Here is a 27886-nt window from a genome sequence, read left to right on the forward strand (position 1 = left end):
ACTATAGAGGGTCTGTATGGACTCTTATTGTGACTGAGGGGGCACACTATAAGGGGTCTATGGATTCTACTGTGACTGAGGGTGTACACTATAGAGGGTCTGTATGAATTCTGCTGTGACTGTGAGGGGGCACACTATAGAGGGTCTGTATGAATTCTGCTGTGACTGATGAGGCACACTATAGGGGGTCTGTATGGACTCTGCTGTGACTGAGGGGGCACACTATAGGGGGTCTGTATAGACTGCTGTGACTGAGGGGCATACTACAGAGGGTCTGTATGGACTCTTATTGTGACTGAAGGGGCACACTATAGGGGGTCTGTATGGACTCTGCTGTGCCTGTAAGGGGTACACTATAGGGGGTTTGTATGGACTCTGCTGTGACTGAGGGGCACACTATAGAGGGTCTGTATGGACTCTGCTGTGACTGAGGGGGCACACTATAGGGGGTCTGTAAGGACTGCTGTGACTGTGAGGGGGCACACTATAGAGGGTCTGTATGGTCTCTGCTGTGACTGAGGGGGCACACCATAGGGGGTCTGTATAGACTCTGCTGTGACTTAGGGGCACACTATAGGGGGTCTGTATAGACTGCTGTGACTGAGGGGGCACACTATAGGGGTCTGTATGAATTCTGCTGTGACTGATGGGGCACACTATAGGGGGTCTATGAATTCTGCTGTGACTGATGGGGCACACTATAGGGGGTCTGTATGGACTCTGCTTTGCCTGTAAGGGGTACACTATAGAGGGTCTGTATAGACTCTGCTGTGACTGTGAGGGGGCACACTATGGGGGGTCTGTACGGACTCAGGGTTAGGTATGCTCGGTCCAGGCGGGCCGTATACAGCGGTGCGGTCGGAGGTCCGGGCGGCCTTTAACCCTCTGTGTTATCACAGGTGGTATAAGCTGGAATCGAAGCCGGGGAAGAGGCAGAAGGCGCGGGGCGAGCTGCGGGTCAGCGTCCAGTTCATGCGGAATAACATGACGGCCAGCATGTTCGACCTCTCCATGAAGGACAAGAGCCGCTCGCCATTTGCCCGTCTGAAGGACAAGATGAAAGGCAGGAAGCCGGACGGGTCGGACACCTCGTCGGCCATTGTTCCCAGCAGTGTCAGCGATGGGCAGAGCGTCTGCAGCCCCCAAGGCCCCGACATCAAGACCAAGAAGCCGCTTCTCCTGGGACCCCAGCGCCTGTCGTCAGCTCATTCCATGTCAGATCTGTATGGACCCCCGACCTCTCGGCAGAGCGGACCCCCGGCTAACGGGGCTCTAGAGCCCATCAGCTCTGCAGACGAGAACGGTAAGAAGCAACATGGTGACATTTCTCCATCAGCACTGGGGAGAGCCCGGGCCTCGTAGGTGGCGGGAGAGCCCGGGCCTCGTAGGTGGCGGGAGGGGACTTTGGGCACAGTATGATGTCCCACGCAGTACATTCCCCCCCGAGCACAGTATGATGTCTCACGCAGTACATTCTCCCCCGAGCACAGTATGATGTCTCACGCAGTACATTCTCCCCCGAGCACAGTATGATGTCTCACGCAGTACATTCTCCCCCGAGCACAGTATGATGTCCCACGCAGTACATTCTCCCCCGAGCACAGTATGATGTCCCACGCAGTACATTCTCCCCCGAGCACAGTATGATGTCCCACGCAGTACATTCTCCCCCGGGCACAGTATGATTTCCCACGCAGTACATTCCCCCCCCCGAGCACAGTATGATGTCCCACGCAGTACATTCCACCCCCGAGCACAGTATGATGTCCCACGCAGTACATTCCCCCCCGAGCACAGTATGATGTCCCACGCAGTACATTCTCCCCCGAGCACAGTATGATGTCCCACGCAGTACATTCTCCCCCGGGCACAGTATGATTTCCCACGCAGTACATTCCCCCCCCCGAGCACAGTATGATGTCCCACGCAGTACATTCCACCCTCGAGCACAGTATGATGTCCCACGCAGTACATTCTCCCCCGAGCACAGTATGATGTCTCACGCAGTACATTCCCCCCCCCGAGCACAGTATGATGTCCCACGCAGTACATTCTCCCCCGAGCACAGTATGATGTCTCACGCAGTACATTCTCCCCCGAGCACAGTATGATGTCCCACGCAGCACATCCCCCCCCCCCCCGAGCACAGTATGATGTCTCACGCAGTACATTCTCCCCCGAGCACAGTATGATGTCTCACGCAGTACATTCTCCCCCGAGCACAGTATGATGTCCCACGCAGCACATCCCCCCCCCCCCGAGCACAGTATGATGTCCCACGCAGTACATTCTCCCCCGAGCACAGTATGATGTCCCACGCAGTACATTCTCCCCCGAGCACAGTATGATGTCCCACGCAGTACATTCTCCCCCGAGCACAGTATGATGTCCCACGCAGTACATTCTCGCCCGAGCACAATATGATGTCCCACGCAGTACATTCTCCCCCGAGCACAGTATGATGTCCCACGCAGCACAACCCCCCCCCCCGAGCACAGTATGATGTCTCACGCAGTACATTCTCCCCCGAGCACAGTATGATGTCCCACGCAGTACATTCTCCCCCGAGCACAGTATGATGTGCCACGCATTACATTTCCCCCCGAGCACAGTATGATGTCTCACGCAGTACATTCCCCCCGGGCACAGTATGATGTCCCACGCAGCACATTCCCCCCCCGAGCACAGTATGATGTCCCACGCAGTACATTCCTCCCCCGAGCACAGTATGATGTCCCACGCAGCACATCCCCCCCCCCCCGAGCACAGTATGATATCCCGCGCAGTACATCCCCCCCCCCCCCCGAGCACAGTATGATGTCCCACGCAGTACATTCCCCCCCGAGCACAGTATGATGTCCCACGGAGTACATTCCACCCCCGAGCACAGTATGATGTCCCGCGCAGTACATCCCCCCCCCCCCCCGAGCACAGTATGATGTCCCGCGCAGTACATCCCCCCCCCCCGAGCACAGTATGATGTCCCACGCAGTACATCCCCCCCCCCCGAGCACAGTATGATGTCCCACGCAGTACATTCCCCCCCGAGCACAGTATGATGTCCCACGCAGTACATTCCCCGCCGAGCACAGTATGATGTCCCACGCAGTACATTCTCCCCCGAGCACAGTATGATGTCTCACGCAGTACATTCTCCCCCGAGCACAGTATGATGTCCCACGCAGTACATTCTCCCCCGAGCACAGTATGATGTCTCACGCAGTACATTCTCCCCCGAGCACAGTATGATGTCCCACGCAGCACATCCCCCCCCCCCGAGCACAGTATGATGTCCCACGCAGCACATCCCCCCCCCCCGAGCACAGTATGATGTCCCACGCAGCACATCCCCCCCCCCCCCCCCCGAGCACAGTATGATGTCCCACGCAGTACATTCTCCCCCGAGCACAGTATGATGTGCCACGCAGTACATTCCCCCCGAGCACAGTATGATGTCCCACGCAGTACATTCCCCCCGGGCACAGTATGATGTCCCACGCAGTACATCCCCCCCCCCCCCCCGAGCACAGTATGATGTCTCACGCAGTACATTCCCCCCCCCCCCCCGAGCACAGTATGATATCCCGCGCAGTACATCCCCCCCCCCCGAGCACAGTATGATGTCCCACGCAGTACATTCCCCCCCCCTGAGCACAGTATGATGTTCCACGCAGTACATTCCCCCCCCCGAGCACAGTATGATGTCCCACGCAGTACATTCCCCGCCCCCCCGAGCACAGTATGATGCCCCACGCATTACATTTCCCCGCGAGCACAGTATGATGTCCCGCGCAGTACATCCCCCCCCCCCCCCGAGCACAGTATGATGCCCCACGCATTACATTCCACCCCCGAGCACAGTATGATGTCCTCACAGTACATTCCCCACACACAGTATGATGTCCCACGCAGTACATTCCCCGCCCCCCCGAGCACAGTATGATGCCCCACGCATTACATTTCCCCGCGAGCACAGTATGATGTCCCGCGCAGTACATCCCCCCCCCCCCGAGCACAGTATGATGCCCCACGCATTACATTCCACCCCCGAGCACAGTATGATGTCCTCACAGTACATTCCCCACACACAGTATGATGTCCCCACAGTACATTCTCCCCCGAGCACAGTATGATGTCTCACGCAGTACATTCTCCCCCGAGCACAGTATGATGTCTCACGCAGTACATTCTCCCCCGAGCACAGTGTGATGTCTCACGCAGTACATTCTCCCCCGAGCACAGTGTGATGTCTCACGCAGTACATTCTCCCCCGAGCACAGTATGATGTCTCACGCAGTACATTCTCCCCCGAGCACAGTATGATGTCCCACGCAGTACATTCTCCCCCTAGTACAGTATGATGTCTCACGCAGTACATTCTCCCCCGAGCACAGTATGATGTCTCACGCAGTACATTCTCCCCCGAGCACAGTATGATGTCTCACGCAGTACATTCTCCCCCGAGCACAGTATGATGTCCCACGCAGTACATCCCCCCCCCCCCCGAGCACAGTATGATGTCCCACGCAGTACATCCCCCCCCCGAGCACAGTATGATGTCCCACGCAGTACATCCCCCCCCCGAGCACAGTATGATGTCCCACGCAGTACATTCCCCCCCGAGCACAATATGATATCCCGCGCAGTACATTCCCCCCCGAGCACAGTATGATGTCCCACGCAGTACATCCCCCCCCCCCCGACCACAGTATGATGTCCCGCGCAGTACATCCCCCCCCCCCGACCACAGTATGATGTCCCACGCAGTACATTCCCCCCCGAGCACAGTATGATGTCCCGCGCAGTACATTCTCCCCCGAGCACAGTATGATGTCCCACGCAGTACATTCCCCCCCGAGCACAGTATGATGTCCCGCGCAGTACATTCTCCCCCGAGCACAGTATGATGTCCCACGCAGTACATCCCCCCCCCCCACCCCGAGCACAGTATGATGTCCCGCGCAGTACATCCCCCCCCCCCCCCCCCGAGCACAGTATGATGTCTCACGCAGTACATTCTCCCCCGAGCACAGTATGATGTGCCACGCATTACATTTCCCCCCGAGCACAGTATGATGTCCCACGCAGCACCCCCCCCCCCCCCGAGCACAGTATGATGTCCCACGCAGTACATTCCCCCCCCGAGCACAGTATGATGTCCCACGCAGTACATTCCACCCCCGAGCACAGTATGATATCTCCACAGTACATTCCTCCACATACAGTATGATGTCCTCACAGTACATTCCTCCACACACAGTATGATGTCTCCACAGTACATTCCTCCACACACAGTATGATGTCTCCACAGTACATTCCTCCACACACAGTATGATGTCCTCACAGTACATTCCTCCACACAGTATGATGTCCCCACAGTACATTCCTCCACACACAGTATGATGTCCTCACAGTACATTCCCCCCACACACAGTATGATGTCCTCACAGTACATTCCCTCCACACACAGTATGATGTCCTCACAGTACATTCCCCCCCACACACAGTATGATGTCCCCACAGTACATTCCCTCCACACACAGTATGATGTCCCCACAGTACATTCCCCCCACACACAGTATGATGTCCCCACAGTACATTCCCCCCACACACAGTATGATGTCCTCACAGTACATTCCCCCCACACACAGTATGATGTCTCCACAGTACATTCCTCCACACACAGTATGATGTCCTCACAGTACATTCCCCCCACACACAGTATGATGTCCTCACAGTACATTCCTCCACACACAGTATGATGTCCCCACAGTACATTCCCTCCACACACAGTATGATGTCCTCACAGTACATTCCTCCACACACAGTATGATGTCTCCACAGTACATTCCTCCACACACAGTATGATGTCCTCACAGTACATTCCTCCACACACAGTATGATGTCTCCACAGTACATTCCTCCACACACAGTATGATGTCTCCACAGTACATTCCCCCACACACAGTATGATGTCCCCACAGTACATTCCTCCACACACAGTATGATGTCCCCACAGTACATTCCTCCACACACAGTATGATGTCTCCACAGTACATTCCTCCACACACAGTATGATGTCCCCACAGTACATTCCTCCACACACAGTATGATGTCTCCACAGTACATTCCTCCACACACAGTATGATGTCTCCACAGTACATTCCTCCACACACAGTATGATGTCTCCACAGTACATTCCTCCACACACAGTATGATGTCTCCACAGTACATTCCTCCACACACAGTATGATGTCCCCACAGTACATTCCCCACACACAGTATGATGTCCCCACAGTACATTCCCCACACACAGTATGATGTCCCCACAGTACATTCCCCACACACAGTATGATGTCTCCACAGTACATTCCTCCACACACAGTATGATGTCCCCACAGTACATTCCCCACACACAGTATGATGTCTCCACAGTACATTCCTCCACACACAGTATGATGTCTCCACAGTACATTCCCTCCACACACAGTATGATGTCCCCACAGTACATTCCCCACACACAGTATGATGTCCTCACAGTACATTCCCCACACACAGTATGATGTCTCCACAGTACATTCCTCCACACACAGTATGATGTCTCCACAGTACATTCCTCCACACACAGTATGATGTCTCCACAGTACATTCCCTCCACACACAGTATGATGTCCCCACAGTACATTCCCCACACACAGTATGATGTCTCCACAGTACATTCCCCACACACAGTATGATGTCTCCACAGTACATTCCTCCACACACAGTATGATGTCTCCACAGTACATTCCCTCCACACACAGTATGATGTCTCCACAGTACATTCCTCCACACACAGTATGATGTCCTCACAGTACATTCCCCACACACAGTATGATGTCTCCACAGTACATTCCTCCACACACAGTATGATGTCTCCACAGTACATTCCTCCACACACAGTATGATGTCTCCACAGTACATTCCCTCCACACACAGTATGATGTCCCCACAGTACATTCCTCCACACACAGTATGATGTCCCCACAGTACATTCCTCCACACACAGTATGATGTCCCCACAGTACATTCCCCACACACAGTATGATGTCTCCACAGTACATTCCTCCACACACAGTATGATGTCTCCACAGTACATTCCCTCCACACACAGTATGATGTCCCCACAGTACATTCCTCCACACACAGTATGATGTCCCCACAGTACATTCCCCACACACAGTATGATGTCTCCACAGTACATTCCTCCACACACAGTATGATGTCCCCACAGTACATTCCCCACACACAGTATGATGTCTCCACAGTACATTCCTCCACACACAGTATGATGTCCCCACAGTACATTCCCCACACACAGTATGATGTCCCCACAGTACATTCCTCCACACACACAGTATGATGTCTCCACAGTACATTCCTCCACACACAGTATGATGTCCCCACAGTACATTCCCCACACACAGTATGATGTCCCCACAGTACATTCCTCCACACACAGTATGATGTCCTCACAGTACATTCCCCCACACACAGTATGATGTCTCCACAGTACATTCCCCCACACACAGTATGATGTCTCCACAGTACATTCCCCACACACAGTATGATGTCCTCACAGTACATTCCTCCACACACAGTATGATGTCCCCACAGTACATTCCCTCCACACACAGTATGATGTCCTCACAGTACATTCCCCCCACACACAGTATGATGTCCTCACAGTACATTCCTCCACACACAGTATGATGTCCTCACAGTACATTCCTCCACACACAGTATGATGTCCTCACAGTACATTCCTCCACACACAGTATGATGTCTCCACAGTACATTCCCTCCACACACAGTATGATGTCCTCACAGTACATTCCTCCACACACAGTATGATGTCCTCACAGTACATTCCCTCCACACACAGTATGATGTCCCCACGGTACATTCCTCCACACACAGTATGATGTCCTCACGGTACATTCCCCCCACACACAGTATGATGTCCTCACGGTACATTCCTCCACACACAGTATGATGTCTCCACAGTACATTCCCTCCACACACAGTATGATGTCCCCACAGTACATTCCCCCCACACACAGTATGATGTCCCCACAGTACATTCCCCCCACACACAGTATGATGTCTCCACAGTACATTCCTCCACACACAGTATGATGTCTCCACAGTACATTCCCTCCACACACAGTATGATGTCTCCACAGTACCTTCCTCCACACACAGTATGATGTCTCCACAGTACATTCCCCCACACACAGTATGATGTCCTCACAGTACATTCCTCCACACACAGTATGATGTCTCCACAGTACATTCCTCCACACACAGTATGATGTCTCCACAGTACATTCCCCCACACACAGTATGATGTCTCCACAGTACATTCCCCACACACAGCATGATGTCTCCACAGTACATTCCCCCACACACAGTATGATGTCCTCACAGTACATTCCCCCCACACAGCATGATGTCTCCACAGTACATCCTCCACACACAGTATGATGTCCTCACAGTACATTCCCTCCACACACAGTATGATGTCCTCACAGTACATTCCCCACACACAGTATGATGTCTCCACAGTACATTCCTCCACACACAGTATGATGTCTCCACAGTACATTCCCCCACACACAGTATGATGTCCCCACAGTACATTCCCTCCTCACACAGTATGATGTCTCCACAGTACATTCCCCCACACACAGTATGATGTCCTCACAGTACATTCCTCCACACACAGTATGATGTCTCCACAGTACATTCCTCCACACACAGTATGATGTCCTCACAGTACATTCCTCCACACACAGTATGATGTCTCCACAGTACATTCCTCCACACACAGTATGATGTCCTCACAGTACATTCCCTCCACACACAGTATGATGTCCTCACAGTACATTCCCTCCACACACAGTATGATGTCCTCACAGTACATTCCTCCACACACACAGTATGATGTCCTCACAGTACATTCCCTCCACACACAGTATGATGTCCCCACAGTACATTCCCCCACACACAGTATGATGTCCCCACAGTACATTCCCCCACACACAGTATGATGTCCTCACAGTACATTCCCCCACACACAGTATGATGTCCTCACAGTACATTCCTCCACACACAGTATGATGTCTCCACAGTACATTCCTCCACACACAGTATGATGTCTCCACAGTACATTCCTCCACACACAGTATGATGTCTCCACAGTACATTCCTCCACACACAGTATGATGTCTCCACAGTACATTCCCCCACACACAGTATGATGTCCCCACAGTACATTCCTCCACACACACAGTATGATGTCCCCACAGTACATTCCCCCACACACAGTATGATGTCCTCACAGTACATTCCCCCACACACAGTATGATGTCCCCACAGTACATTCCCCCACACACAGTATGATGTCCTCACAGTACATTCCCCCACACACAGTATGATGTCCCCACAGTACATTCCCTCCACACACACAGTATGATGTCTCCACAGTACATTCCCCACACACAGTATGATGTCCTCACAGTACATTCCTCCACACACAGTATGATGTCCTCACAGTACATTCCTCCAAACACAGTATGATGTCTCCACAGTACATTCCTCCACACACAGTATGATGTCCTCACAGTACATTCCCTCCACACACAGTATGATGTCCCCACAGTACATTCCTCCACACACACAGTATGATGTCCTCACAGTACATTCCTCCAAACACAGTATGATGTCTCCACAGTACATTCCTCCACACACAGTATGATGTCCTCACAGTACATTCCCTCCACACACAGTATGATGTCCTCACAGTACATTCCCCCACACACAGTATGATGTCCTCACAGTACATTCCTCCAAACACAGTATGATGTCCTCACAGTACATTCCTCCACACACAGTATGATGTCCTCACAGTACATTCCCCCACACACAGTATGATGTCCTCACAGTACATTCCTCCAAACACAGTATGATGTCCTCACAGTACATTCCCTCCACACACACAGTATGATGTCTCCACAGTACATTCCTCCACACACAGTATGATGTCCTCACAGTACATTCCTCCAAACACAGTATGATGTCTCCACAGTACATTCCTCCACACACAGTATGATGTCCTCACAGTACATTCCCTCCACACACAGTATGATGTCTCCACAGTACATTCCTCCACACACAGTATGATGTCCTCACAGTACATTCCTCCAAACACAGTATGATGTCTCCACAGTACATTCCTCCACACACAGTATGATGTCCTCACAGTACATTCCCTCCACACACAGTATGATGTCCTCACAGTACATTCCCCCACACACAGTATGATGTCCTCACAGTACATTCCTCCAAACACAGTATGATGTCCTCACAGTACATTCCTCCACACACAGTATGATGTCCTCACAGTACATTCCCCCCACACACAGTATGATGTCCTCACAGTACATTCCCCACACACAGTATGATGTCCTCACAGTACATTCCCCCACACACAGTATGATGTCCTCACAGTACATTCCTCCACACACAGTATGATGTCTCCACAGTACATTCCCCACACACAGTATGATGTCCTCACAGTACATTCCTCCACACACAGTATGATGTCTCCACAGTACATTCCCCACACACAGTATGATGTCTCCACAGTACATTCCCCACACACAGTATGATGTCCTCACAGTACATTCCCTCCACACACAGTATGATGTCTCCACAGTACATTCCCTCCACACACAGTATGATGTCCTCACAGTACATTCCTCCACACACAGTATGATGTCCTCACAGTACATTCCTCCACACACAGTATGATGTCCCCACAGTACATTCCCCCACACACAGTATGATGTCTCCACAGTACATTCCCCACACACAGTATGATGTCCTCACAGTACATTCCTCCACACACAGTATGATGTCCTCACAGTACATTCCTCCACACACAGTATGATGTCTCCACAGTACATTCCCCCACACACAGTATGATGTCCTCACAGTACATTCCTCCACACACAGTATGATGTCTCCACAGTACATTCCCCACACACAGTATGATGTCCTCACAGTACATTCCTCCACACACAGTATGATGTCCTCACAGTACATTCCTCCACACACAGTATGATGTCTCCACAGTACATTCCCTCCACACACAGTATGATGTCCTCACAGTACATTCCTCCACACACAGTATGATGTCCTCACAGTACATTCCTCCACACACAGTATGATGTCTCCACAGTACATTCCCCACACACAGTATGATGTCCTCACAGTACATTCCTCCACACACAGTATGATGTCCTCACAGTACATTCCTCCACACACAGTATGATGTCCTCACAGTACATTCCCTCCACACACAGTATGATGTCCCCACAGTACATTCCCCCACACACAGTATGATGTCCTCACAGAACATTCCCCCACACACAGTATGATGTCTCCACAGTACATTCCTCCACACAGTATGATGTCCTCACAGTACATTCCTCCACACACAGTATGATGTCTCCACAGTACATTCCCCCACACACAGTATGATGTCCCCACAGTACATTCCCCCCACACACAGTATGATGTCCCCACAGTACATTCCCCCCACACACAGTATGATGTCCTCACAGTACATTCCCCCCACACACAGTATGATGTCCTCACAGTACATTCCCCCACACACAGTATGATGTCCTCACAGTACATTCCTCCACACACAGTATGATGTCCTCACAGTACATTCCCTCCACACACAGTATGATGTCCCCACAGTACATTCCCCCACACACAGTGTGATGTCCTCACAGTACATTCCTCCACACACAGTGTGATGTCCTCACAGTACATTCCCCCCACACACAGTATGATGTCCTCACAGTACATTCCCCCACACACAGTATGATGTCCTCACAGTACATTCCTCCACACACAGTATGATGTCCTCACAGTACATTCCCCCCACACACAGTATGATGTCCTCACAGTACATTCCCTCCACACACAGTATGATGTCCTCACAGTACATTCCTCCACACACAGTATGATGTCCCCACAGTACATTCCTCCACACACAGTATGATGTCCCCACAGTACATTCCTCCACACACAGTATGATGTTCCCACAGTACATTCCCCCACACACAGTATGATGTTCCCACAGTACATTCCCCCACACACAGTATGATGTCCCCACAGTACATTCCCCCACACACAGTATGATGTCCCCACAGTACATTCCCCCACACACAGTATGATGTCCCCACAGTACATTCCCCCACACACAGTATGATGTCCCCACAGTACATTCCCCCACACACAGTATGATGTCCCCACAGTACATTCCCCACACACAGTATGATGTCCCCACAGTACATTCCCCCACACACAGTATGATGTCCCCACAGTACATTCCCCCACACACAGTATGATGTCCCCACAGTACATTCCCCCACACACAGTATGATGTCCCCACAGTACATTCCCCCACACACAGTATGATGTCCCCACAGTACATTCCCCCACACACAGTATGATGTCCCCACAGTACATTCCCTCCACACACAGTATGATGTCCCCACAGTACATTCCCCCCACACACAGTATGATGTCCTCACAGTACATTCCCCCCACACACAGTATGATGTCCTCACAGTACATTCCCCCACACACAGTATGATGTCCTCACAGTACATTCCCCCACACACAGTATGATGTCCCCACAGTACATTCCCCCACACACAGTATGATGTCCCCACAGTACATTCCCCACACACAGTATGATGTCCCCACAGTACATTCCCCCACACACAGTATGATGTCCTCACAGTACATTCCCCCACACAGTATGATGTCCTCACAGTACATTCCTCCACACACAGTATGATGTCCTCACAGTACATTCCCTCCACACACAGTATGATGTCCTCACAGTACATTCCCCCCACACACAGTATGATGTCCCCACAGTACATTCCCCCCACACACAGTATGATGTCCCCACAGTACATTCCCCCACACACAGTATGATGTCCCCACAGTACATTCCCCCACACACAGTATGATGTCCCCACAGTACATTCCTCCACACACAGTATGATGTCCCCACAGTACATTTCCTCCACACACAGTATGATGTCCCCACAGTACATTCCCTCCACACACAGTATGATGTCCTCACAGTACATTCCCTCCACACACAGTATGATGTCTCCACAGTACATTCCCCACACACAGTATGATGTCTCCACAGTACATTCCCCACACACAGTATGATGTCTCCACAGTACATTCCCCACACACAGTATGATGTCTCCACAGTACATTCCCCACACACAGTATGATGTCTCCACAGTACATTCCTCCACACACAGTATGATGTCCTCACAGTACATCCCCCACACACAGTATGATGTCTCCACAGTACATTCCCCACACACAGTATGATGTCTCCACAGTACATTCCCCACACACAGTATGATGTCTCCACAGTACATTCCCCACACACAGTATGATGTCCTCACAGTACATTCCTCCACACACAGTATGATGTCCTCACAGTACATCCCCCACACACAGTATGATGTCTCCACAGTACATTCCCCACACACAGTATGATGTCTCCACAGTACATTCCCCACACACAGTATGATGTCTCCACAGTACATTCCCCACACACAGTATGATGTCTCCACAGTACATTCCCCACACACAGTATGATGTCCTCACAGTACATTCCTCCACACACAGTATGATGTCCCACGCAGTACATTCCCCCCACACACAGTATGATGTCCTCACAGTACATTCCCTCCACACACAGTATGATGTCCTCACAGTACATTCCTCCACACACAGTATGATGTCCTCACAGTACATTCCTCCACACACAGTATGATGTCCCACGCAGTACATTCCCCCCGAGCGACCGGAGAGGTGAATATACAAGTTTTTTTATTTTTAACTTTTTTATTTCTTTTTTTCACCGCGTGGTAGCCGGGATGAAGAGGAGTTGTAGTCTCGTCTTCATCCCGGGTACCACACGCACCGCGATTACGCTGCAGCTTAATCGCGGTAGAAATGGTCATGCTGCGTTTTGCAAAGCAATGAGAATTCGGTGCGCAAATTAGCGCATCATGTGCACAGCAGATCCGAATTCACATTGCTTTGCATGGCAGACTGTTTTACAAGCGTTTTCGCAACCGCAAAAACACTACGTGGGCACATAACCTTAGGAGAAGCAGAGAGTCTAGATCACGTGAAGTAATTATCCCCCTCTACTCCTCCTTGGTCAGACCTCATCTGGATACTGTGTCCAGTTCTGGGAGGTATTAGGAGAAGCATAGAGTCTAGATCACGTGAAGTAATTATCCCCTCTACTCCTCCTTGGTCAGACCTCATCTGGATACTGTGTCCAGTTCTGGGAGGTATTAGGAGAAGCATAGAGTCTAGATCACGTGAAGTAATTATCCCCCTCTACTCCTCCTTGGTCAGACCTCATCTGGATACTGTGTCCAGTTCTGGGAGGTATTAGGAGAAGCATAGAGTCTAGATCTCATGAAGTAATTATCCCCCTCTACTCCTCCTTGGTCAGACCTCATCTGGATGCTGTGTCCAGTTCTGGGAGGTATTAGGAGAAGCATAGAGTCTAGATCACGTGAAGTAATTATCCCCTCTACTCTTCCTTGGTCAGACCTCATCTGGATGCTGTGTCCAGTTCTGGGAGGTATTAGGAGAAGCATAGAGTCTAGATCACGTGAAGTAATTATCCCCTCTACTCCTCCTTGGTCAGACCTCATCTGGATACTGTGTCCAGTTCTGGGAGGTATTAGGAGAAGCATACAGTCTAGATCACGTGAAGTAATAATCCTCCTCTACTCCTCCTTGGTCAGACCTCATCTGGATACTGTGTCCAGTTCTGGGAGGTATTAGGAGAAGCATAGAGTCTAGATCACGTGTAGTAATTATCCCCTCTACTCCTCCTTGGTCAGATCTCATCTGGATACTGTGTCCAGTTCTGGGAGGTATTAGGAGAAGCATACAGTCTAGATCACGTGAAGTAATTATCCCCTCTACTCCTCCTTGGTCAGATCTCATCTGGATACTGTGTCCAGTTCTGGGAGGTATTAGGAGAAGCATACAGTCTAGATCACGTGAAGTCATTATCCCCTCTACTCCTCCTTGGTCAGACCTCATCTGGATACTGTGTCCAGTTCTGGGAGGTATTAGGAGAAGCATACAGTCTAGATCACGTGAAGTCATTATCCCCTCTACTCCTCCTTGGTCAGACCTCATCTGGAATACTGTGTCCAGTTCTGGGAGGTATTAGGAGAAGCATAGAGTCTAGATCACGTGAAGTCATTATCGGTCTTTACTCCTCCTTGGTCAGACCTCATCTGGATACTGTGTGCAGTTTTGGGCACATTTTAAAAAAGACATCGACAAACTGGAGCAAGTTCAGAGAAGAGCGACCAGAATGGTGACCGGACTGCAAACCATGTCCTACGAGGAACGGTTACAGGATCTGGGAATGTTTAGCTGCAAAAAAGAAGACTGAGAGGAGACTTAATAGCTGTCTACAAATATCTCAAGGGCTGTCACATTGTAGAAGGATCATCTTTATTCTCATTTGCACAAGGAAAGACTAGAAGCAATGGGATGAAACTGAATGGGAGGAGACACAGATTAGATATTAGAAGACACTGTATGACAGTGAGGAGATCAATGAGAGGAACAGGCTGCCACGAGAGGTGGTGAGTTCTCCTTCACTGGACGTCTTCAGAGGCTGGACAGACATCTGTCTGAGATGATTTAGTGAATCCTGCACTAAGCCGGGTTAGGGTTAGATGATCCTGGAGGTTCCTTCCAATTTTGACATTCTATGATTTCATCTCCACACAGTATGATGCCCCCACAGTACATTCCCTCCACATATGGTACATTCCCCCCACACACGGTTTGATGTCCGCACAGTACATTCCCCCTGCACACAGTATGATGTCCGCACAGTACATTCCCCCTGCACACAGTATGATGTCCGCACAGTACATTCCCCCTGCACACAGTATGATGTCCCCACAGTACATTCCCCCCACACACAGTATGATGTCCCCAATGTACATTCCCCCTGCATACAGTATGATGTCCGCACAGTACATTCCCCCCGCACACAGTATGATGTCCCCACAGTACATTCCCCCCGCACACAGTATGATGTCCCCAATGTACATTCCCCCTGCACACAGTATGATGTCCTCACAGTACATTCCCCCCGCACATAGTATGATGTCCCCACAGTACATTCCCCCCACACACAGTATGATGTCCCCACAGTACATTCCCCCCACACACAGTATGATGTCCTCACAGTACATTCCCCCCACACACAGTATGATGTCTCCACAGTACATTCCCTCCACACACAGTATGATGTCCCCACAGTACATTCCCCACACACAGTATGATGTCCTCACAGTACATTCCCCCCACACACAGTATGATGTCCTCACAGTACATTCCCCACACACAGTATGATGTCCTCACAGTACATTCCCCACACACACAGTATGATGTCTCCACAGTACATTCCCCACACACACACAGTATGATGTCTCCACAGTACATTCCCCTCACACACAGTATGATGTCCCCACAGTACATTCCCCACACACAGTATGATGTCCTCACAGTACATTCCCCACACACACAGTATGATGTCCCCACAGTACATTCCCCCACACACAGTATGATGTCCTCACAGTACATTCCCCACACACAGTATGATGTCCTCACAGTACATTCCCCACACACACAGTATGATGTCCCCACAGTACATTCCCCACACACACAGTATGATGTCCCCACAGTACATTCCCTCCACACACAGTATGATGTCTCCACAGTACATTCCCTCCACACACAGTATGATGTCCTCACAGTACATTCCCCCCACACACAGTATGATGTCTCCACAGTACATTCCCCCCACACACAGTATGATGTCCTCACAGTACATTCCCCACACACAGTATGATGTCTCCACAGTACATTCCCCCACACACACAGTATGATGTCCTCACAGTACATTCCTCCACACACAGTATGATGTCCTCACAGTACATTCCCCCACACACAGTATGATGTCCTCACAGTACTTTCCCCCCACACACAGTATGATGTCTCCACTGTACATTCCCCCACACACAGTATGATGTCCTCACAGTACATTCCCCACACACACAGTATGATGTCCTCACAGTACATTCCTCCACACACAGTATGATGTCCTCACAGTACATTCCCCCACACACAGTATGATGTCCTCACAGTACTTTCCCCCCACACACAGTATGATGTCCTCACAGTACATTCCCTCCACACACAGTATGATGTCTCCACAGTACATTCCCCACACACAGTATGATGTCCCCACAATACATTCCCTCCACACACAGTATGATGTCCTCACAGTACATTCCCTCCACACACAGTATGATGTCCTCACAGTACATTCCCTCCACACACAGTATGATGTCCCCACAGTACATTCCCTCCACACACAGTATGATGGCCTCACAGTACATTCCCTCCACACACAGTATGATGTCCTCACAGTACATTCCTCCACACACAGTATGATGTCCCCACAGTACATTCCCTCCACACACAGTATGATGTCCCCACAGTATATTCCCTCCACACACAGTATGATGTCTCCACAGTACATTCCCTCCACACACAGTATGATGTCCCCACAGTACATTCCCCCACACACAGTATGATGTCCCCACAGTACATTCCTCCACACACAGTATGATGTCTCCACAGTACATTCCCTCCACACACAGTATGATGTCCCCACAGTACATTCCCTCCACACACAGTATGATGTCTCCACAGTACATTCCCTCCACACACAGTATGATGTCCCCACAGTACATTCCCCCACACACAGTATGATGTCCCCACAGTACATTCCCTCCACACACAGTATGATGTCTCCACAGTACATTCCCTCCACACACAGTATGATGTCCCCACAGTACATTCCCTCCACACACAGTATGATGTCCCCACAGTACATTCCCTCCACACACAGTATGATGTCTCCACAGTACATTCCCTCCACACACAGTATGATGTCCCCACAGTACATTCCCCCCACACACAGTATGATGTCCCCACAGTACATTCCCCCACACACAGTATGATGTCCTCACAGTACATTCCTCCACACACAGTATGATGTCTCCACAGTACATTCCCCACACACAGTATGATGTCCCCACAGTACATTCCCTCCACACACAGTATGATGTCCTCACAGTACATTCCTCCACACACAGTATGATGTCCTCACAGTACATTCCCTCACACACAGTATGATGTCCTCACAGTACATTCCCTCACACAGTATGATGTCCTCACAGTACATTCCCCCACACACAGTATGATGTCTCCACAGTACATTCCTCCACACACAGTATGATGTCACCACAGTACATTCCTCCACACACAGTATGATGTCCTCACAGTACATTCCCCACACACAGTATGATGTCCTCACAGTACATTCCCCCACACACAGTATGATGTCCTCACAGTACATTCCCCACACACAGTATGATGTCCTCACAGTACATTCCCTCCACACACAGTATGATGTCTCCACAGTACATTCCCCCCACACACAGTATGATGTCCTCACAGTACATTCCTCCACACACAGTATGATGTCCTCACAGTACATTCCTCCACACACAGTATGATGTCTCCACAGTACATTCCCCCCACACACAGTATGATGTCCTCACAGTACATTCCTCCACACACAGTATGATGTCCTCACAGTACATTCCCCACACACAGTATGATGTCCCCACAGTACATTCCCCCCACACACAGTATGATGTCCTCACAGTACATTCCTCCACACACAGTATGATGTCCTCACAGTACATTCCCTCCACACACAGTATGATGTCCCCACAGTACATTCCCCCACACACAGTATGATGTCTCCACAGTACATTCCTCCACACACAGTATGATGTCCCCACAGTACATTCCCCCACACACAGTATGATGTCTCCACAGTACATTCCTCCACACACAGTATGATGTCCCCACAGTACATTCCCCACACACAGTATGATGTCTCCACAGTACATTCCCCCCACACACAGCATGATGTCTCCACAGTACATTCCTCCACACACAGTATGATGTCCCCACAGTACATTCCTCCACACACAGTATGATGTCTCCACAGTACATTCCCCACACACACAGTATGATGTCCCCACAGTACATTCCCCCACACACAGTATGATGTCTCCACAGTACATTCCCTCCACACACAGTATGATGTCTCCACAGTACATTCCCCACACACAGTATGATGTCTCCACAGTACATTCCCCACACACAGTATGATGTCTCCACAGTACATTCCTCCACACACAGTATGATGTCTCCACAGTACATTCCCCCACACACAGTATGATGTCCCCACAGTACATTCCCCCACATACAGTATGATGTCTCCACAGTACATTCCCCCACACACAGTATGATGTCCCCACAGTACATTCCCCCACACACAGCATGATGTCTCCACAGTACATTCCCCACACACACAGTATGATGTCCTCACAGTACATTCCCCACACACACAGTATGATGTCCCCACAGTACATTCCCCACACACAGTATGATGTCTCCACAGTACATTCCCCCCACACACAGTATGATGTCCCCACAGTACATTCCTCCACACACAGTATGATGTCCCCACAGTACATTCCTCCACACACAGTATGATGTCTCCACAGTACATTCCCCACACACACAGCATGATGTCCCCACAGTACATTCCTCCACACACAGTATGATGTCCCCACAGTACATTCCTTCACACACAGTATGATGTCTCCACAGTACATTCCCCACACACAGTATGATGTCCCCACAGTACATTCCTCCACACACAGTATGATGTCCTCACAGTACATTCCTCCACACACAGTATGATGTCCTCACAGTACATTCCCTCCACACACAGTATGATGTCCTCACAGTACATTCCCCACATTCCCCACACACAGTATGATGTCCTCCACAGTACATTCCTCCACACACAGTATGATGTCCTCTCCCACACACAGTATGATGTCCTCACAGTACATTCCCTCCACACACAGTATGATGTCCTCACAGTACATTCCTCCACACACAGTATGATGTCTCCACAGTACATTCCCTCCACACACAGTATGATGTCCTCACAGTACATTCCCTCCACACACAGTATGATGTCCTCACAGTACATTCCCTCCACACACAGTATGATGTCTCCACAGTACATTCCCCCACACACAGTATGATGTCCCCACAGTACATTCCCTCCACACACAGTATGATGTCCTCACAGTACATTCCTCCACACACAGTATGATGTCTCCACAGTACATTCCCCACACACAGTATGATGTCTCCACAGTACATTCCTCCACACACAGTATGATGTCTCCACAGTACATTCCTCCACACACAGTATGATGTCCTCACAGTACATTCCTCCACACACAGTATGATGTCCTCACAGTACATTCCCCCCACACACAGTATGATGTCTCCACAGTACATTCCTCCACACACAGTATGATGTCCTCACAGTACATTCCCTCCACACACAGTATGATGTCTCCACAGTACATTCCTCCACACACAGTATGATGTCCCCACAGTACATTCCTTCACACACAGTATGATGTCCTCCACAGTACATTCCTCCACACACAGTATGATGTCCCCACAGTACATTCCTCCACACACAGTATGATGTCCTCACAGTACATTCCTCCACACACAGTATGATGTCCTCACAGTACATTCCTCCACACACAGTATGATGTCCTCACAGTACATTCCCTCCACACACAGTATGATGTCCCCACAGTACATTCCCTCCACACACAGTATGATGTCCTCACAGTACATTCCCCACACACAGTATGATGTCTCCACAGTACATTCCCCACACACAGTATGATGTCTCCACAGTACATTCCTCCACACACAGTATGATGTCCCCACAGTACATTCCCTCCACACACAGTATGATGTCCTCACAGTACATTCCTCCACACACAGTATGATGTCCTCCACAGTACATTCCCTCACACACAGTATGATGTCTCCACAGTACATTCCCCCACACACAGTATGATGTCCTCCACAGTACATTCCTCCACACACAGTATGATGTCCTCACAGTACATTCCCTCCACACACAGTATGATGTCCTCACAGTACATTCCCTCCACACACAGTATGATGTCTCCACAGTACATTCCTCCACACACAGTATGATGTCCTCACAGTACATTCCCTCCACACACAGTATGATGTCCTCCACAGTACATTCCCCCCACACACAGTATGATGTCTCCACAGTACATTCCTCCACACACAGTATGATGTCCTCACAGTACATTCCCCCACACACAGTATGATGTCTCCCACAGTACATTCCTCCACACACAGTATGATGTCCTCACAGTACATTCCCTCCACACACAGTATGATGTCTCCACAGTACATTCCCTCCACACACAGTATGATGTCTCCACAGTACATTCCCCCACACACAGTATGATGTCTCCACAGTACATTCCCCCACACACAGTATGATGTCCCCACAGTACATTCCCTCCACACACAGTATGATGTCTCCACAGTACATTCCCCCACACACAGTATGATGTCCCCACAGTACATTCCCTCCACACACAGTATGATGTCCTCACAGTACATTCCTCCACACACAGTATGATGTCTCCACAGTACATTCCCCCACACACAGTATGATGTCCCCACAGTACATTCCTCCACACACAGTATGATGTCTCCACAGTACATTCCCCCACACACAGTATGATGTCCCCACAGTACATTCCCTCCACACACAGTATGATGTCCTCACAGTACATTCCCCCCACACACAGTATGATGTCCCACAGTACATTCCTCCACACACAGTATGATGTCCCCACAGTACATTCCCTCCACACACAGTATGATGTCTCCACAGTACATTCCCCACACACAGTATGATGTCTCCACAGTACATTCCCTCCACACACAGTATGATGTCCTCACAGTACATTCCCCACACACAGTATGATGTCTCCACAGTACATTCCTCCACACACAGTATGATGTCCTCACAGTACATTCCTCCACACACAGTATGATGTCCTCACAGTACATTCCCTCCACACACAGTATGATGTCCCCACAGTACATTCCCTCCACACACAGTATGATGTCCTCACAGTACATTCCTCCACACACAGTATGATGTCCTCACAGTACATTCCCTCCACACACAGTATGATGTCCCCACAGTACATTCCCTCCACACACAGTATGATGTCCCCACAGTACATTCCCCCACACACAGTATGATGTCCTCACAGTACATTCCTCCACACACAGTATGATGTCTCCACAGTACATTCCCCCACACACAGTATGATGTCTCCACAGTACATTCCTCCACACACAGTATGATGTCTCCACAGTACATTCCTCCACACACAGTATGATGTCCTCACAGTACATTCCCTCCACACACAGTATGATGTCCTCACAGTACATTCCCCCACACACAGTATGATGTCTCCACAGTACATTCCTCCACACACAGTATGATGTCCTCACAGTACATTCCCCCACACACAGTATGATGTCTCCACAGTACATTCCTCCACACACAGTATGATGTCCTCACAGTACATTCCCTCCACACACAGTATGATGTCTCCACAGTACATTCCCTCCACACACAGTATGATGTCTCCACAGTACATTCCCCCACACACAGTATGATGTCTCCACAGTACATTCCCCCACACACAGTATGATGTCCCCACAGTACATTCCCTCCACACACAGTATGATGTCCTCCACAGTACATTCCCCCACACACAGTATGATGTCCCCACAGTACATTCCCTCCACACACAGTATGATGTCCTCACAGTACATTCCTCCACACACAGTATGATGTCTCCACAGTACATTCCTCCACACACAGTATGATGTCTCCACAGTACATTCCCCCACACACAGTATGATGTCTCCACAGTACATTCCTCCACACACAGTATGATGTCTCCACAGTACATTCCTCCACACACAGTATGATGTCCTCACAGTACATTCCCTCCACACACAGTATGATGTCCTCACAGTACATTCCTCCACACACAGTATGATGTCCTCACAGTACATTCCCTCCACACACAGTATGATGTCCTCACAGTACATTCCCTCCACACACAGTATGATGTCCTCACAGTACATTCCCTCCACACACAGTATGATGTCCTCACAGTACATTCCCTCCACACACAGTATGATGTCCTCACAGTACATTCCCCACACACAGTATGATGTCTCCACAGTACATTCCTCCACACACAGTATGATGTCCTCACAGTACATTCCTCCACACACAGTATGATGTCTCCACAGTACATTCCCCCACACACAGTATGATGTCTCCACAGTACATTCCTCCACACACAGTATGATGTCTCCACAGTACATTCCTCCACACACAGTATGATGTCCTCACAGTACATTCCTCCACACACAGTATGATGTCCTCACAGTACATTCCCCACACACAGTATGATGTCTCCACAGTACATTCCTCCACACACAGTATGATGTCTCCACAGTACATTCCTCCACACACAGTATGATGTCCTCACAGTACATTACCCCCACACACAGTATGATGTCTCCACAGTACATTCCTCCACACACAGTATGATGTCCTCACAGTACATTCCCTCCACACACAGTATGATGTCCTCACAGTACATTCCTCCACACACAGTATGATGTCCTCACAGTACATTCCTCCACACACAGTATGATGTCCTCACAGTACATTCCCTCCACACACAGTATGATGTCTCACAGTACATTCCCCCCACACACAGTATGATGTCTCCACAGTACATTCCCCCACACACAGTATGATGTCCTCACAGTACATTCCTCCACACACAGTATGATGTCCTCACAGTACATTCCCCACACACAGTATGATGTCTCCACAGTACATTCCTCCACACACAGTATGATGTCTCCACAGTACATTCCCCCACACACAGTATGATGTCTCCACAGTACATTCCTCCACACACAGTATGATGTCTCCACAGTACATTCCCCACACACAGTATGATGTCCTCACAGTACATTCCTCCACACACAGTATGATGTCTCCACAGTACATTCCCCCACACACAGTATGATGTCTCCACAGTACATTCCTCCACACACAGTATGATGTCTCCACAGTACATTCCCTCCACACACAGCATGATGTCTCCACAGTACATTCCCTCACACACACAGTATGATGTCCTCACAGTACATTCCCCCACACACAGTATGATGTCCCCACAGTACATTCCCCACACACAGTATGATGTCTCCACAGTACATTCCCTCCCACACACAGTATGATGTCTCCACAGTACATTCCTCCACACACAGTATGATGTCCCCACAGTACATTCCTCCACACACAGTATGATGTCTCCACAGTACATTCCCCCCACACACAGCATGATGTCCCCACAGTACATTCCCTCCACACACAGTATGATGTCCCCACAGTACATTCCTCCACACACAGTATGATGTCTCCACAGTACATTCCTCCACACACAGTATGATGTCCCCACAGTACATTCCTCCACACACAGTATGATGTCCTCACAGTACATTCCTCCACACACAGTATGATGTCCTCACAGTACATTCCCTCCACACACAGTATGATGTCCTCACAGTACATTCCTCCACACACAGTATGATGTCTCCACAGTACATTCCTCCACACACAGTATGATGTCCTCACAGTACATTCCTCCACACACAGTATGATGTCCTCACAGTACATTCCCTCCACACACAGTATGATGTCCCCACAGTACATTCCCTCCACACACAGTATGATGTCCTCACAGTACATTCCCTCCACACACAGTATGATGTCCTCACAGTACATTCCCTCCACACACAGTATGATGTCCCCACAGTACATTCCCTCCACACACAGTATGATGTCCCCACAGTACATTCCCCCACACACAGTATGATGTCCTCACAGTACATTCCTCCACACACAGTATGATGTCTCCACAGTACATTCCCCCACACACAGTATGATGTCTCCACAGTACATTCCTCCACACACAGTATGATGTCTCCACAGTACATTCCTCCACACACAGTATGATGTCCTCACAGTACATTCCCTCCACACACAGTATGATGTCCTCACAGTACATTCCCTCCACACACAGTATGATGTCTCCACAGTACATTCCTCCACACACAGTATGATGTCCTCACAGTACATTCCCCCCACACACAGTATGATGTCTCCACAGTACATTCCTCCACACACAGTATGATGTCCCCACAGTACATTCCTTCACACACAGTATGATGTCTCCACAGTACATTCCCCACACACAGTATGATGTCCCCACAGTACATTCCTCCACACACAGTATGATGTCCTCACAGTACATTCCTCCACACACAGTATGATGTCCTCACAGTACATTCCCTCCACACACAGTATGATGTCCTCACAGTACATTCCCCACACACAGTATGATGTCTCCACAGTACATTCCTCCACACACAGTATGATGTCCTCACAGTACATTCCTCCACACACAGTATGATGTCCTCACAGTACATTCCCTCCACACACAGTATGATGTCCCCACAGTACATTCCCTCCACACACAGTATGATGTCCTCACAGTACATTCCCTCCACACACAGTATGATGTCCTCACAGTACATTCCCTCCACACACAGTATGATGTCCCCACAGTACATTCCCTCCACACACAGTATGATGTCCCCACAGTACATTCCCCCACACACAGTATGATGTCCTCACAGTACATTCCTCCACACACAGTATGATGTCTCCACAGTACATTCCCCCACACACAGTATGATGTCTCCACAGTACATTCCTCCACACACAGTATGATGTCTCCACAGTACATTCCTCCACACACAGTATGATGTCCTCACAGTACATTCCCTCCACACACAGTATGATGTCCTCACAGTACATTCCCCCCACACACAGTATGATGTCTCCACAGTACATTCCTCCACACACAGTATGATGTCCTCACAGTACATTCCCCCCACACACAGTATGATGTCTCCACAGTACATTCCTCCACACACAGTATGATGTCCTCACAGTACATTCCCTCCACACACAGTATGATGTCTCCACAGTACATTCCCTCCACACACAGTATGATGTCTCCACAGTACATTCCCCCACACACAGTATGATGTCTCCACAGTACATTCCCCCACACACAGTATGATGTCCCCACAGTACATTCCCTCCACACACAGTATGATGTCTCCACAGTACATTCCCCCACACACAGTATGATGTCCCCACAGTACATTCCCTCCACACACAGTATGATGTCCTCACAGTACATTCCTCCACACACAGTATGATGTCTCCACAGTACATTCCCCCACACACAGTATGATGTCCCCACAGTACATTCCTCCACACACAGTATGATGTCTCCACAGTACATTCCCCCACACACAGTATGATGTCTCCACAGTACATTCCCCACACACAGTATGATGTCCTCACAGTACATTCCCCACACACAGTATGATGTCCCCACAGTACATTCCCTCCACACACAGTATGATGTCCTCACAGTACATTCCTCCACACACAGTATGATGTCCTCACAGTACATTCCCTCCACACACAGTATGATGTCCTCACAGTACATTCCTCCACACACAGTATGATGTCCTCACAGTACATTCCCTCCACACACAGTATGATGTCCTCACAGTACATTCCCTCCACACACAGTATGATGTCCTCACAGTACATTCCCTCCACACACAGTATGATGTCCTCACAGTACATTCCCTCCACACACAGTATGATGTCCTCACAGTACATTCCCCACACACAGTATGATGTCTCCACAGTACATTCCTCCACACACAGTATGATGTCCTCACAGTACATTCCTCCACACACAGTATGATGTCTCCACAGTACATTCCCCCACACACAGTATGATGTCTCCACAGTACATTCCTCCACACACAGTATGATGTCTCCACAGTACATTCCTCCACACACAGTATGATGTCCTCACAGTACATTCCTCCACACACAGTATGATGTCCTCACAGTACATTCCTCCACACACAGTATGATGTCTCCACAGTACATTCCTCCACACACAGTATGATGTCTCCACAGTACATTCCTCCACACACAGTATGATGTCCTCACAGTACATTCCCCCCACACACAGTATGATGTCTCCACAGTACATTCCTCCACACACAGTATGATGTCCTCACAGTACATTCCCTCCACACACAGTATGATGTCCTCACAGTACATTCCTCCACACACAGTATGATGTCCTCACAGTACATTCCTCCACACACAGTATGATGTCCTCACAGTACATTCCCTCCACACACAGTATGATGTCCTCACAGTACATTCCCCCCACACACAGTATGATGTCTCCACAGTACATTCCCCCCACACACAGTATGATGTCCTCACAGTACATTCCTCCACACACAGTATGATGTCCTCACAGTACATTCCCCACACACAGTATGATGTCTCCACAGTACATTCCTCCACACACAGTATGATGTCTCCACAGTACATTCCCCCACACACAGTATGATGTCTCCACAGTACATT

At 49.5% G+C, this 27886-nt stretch overlaps 1 protein-coding gene across 1 annotated transcript in view; it reads left to right on the forward strand.

Annotated features, from left to right (window-relative positions):
• Positions 1-27886, forward strand: part of RAB11FIP2 (RAB11 family interacting protein 2) — a 51811-nt gene that overhangs the window by 2663 nt on the left and 21262 nt on the right. The window contains exon 2 of the mRNA XM_073684603.1: positions 900-1303. Within this exon, the coding sequence (XP_073540704.1) occupies positions 900-1303 (404 nt within the window). The remainder of the gene's footprint in view (positions 1-899; positions 1304-27886) is intronic.

This window comes from Phyllobates terribilis, unplaced genomic scaffold, assembly GCF_046119375.1.
Source record: "Phyllobates terribilis strain yellow unplaced genomic scaffold, ASM4611937v1 Scaffold_5__5_contigs__length_657084704, whole genome shotgun sequence".
Classification (NCBI taxonomy): domain Eukaryota; kingdom Metazoa; phylum Chordata; class Amphibia; order Anura; family Dendrobatidae; genus Phyllobates; species Phyllobates terribilis.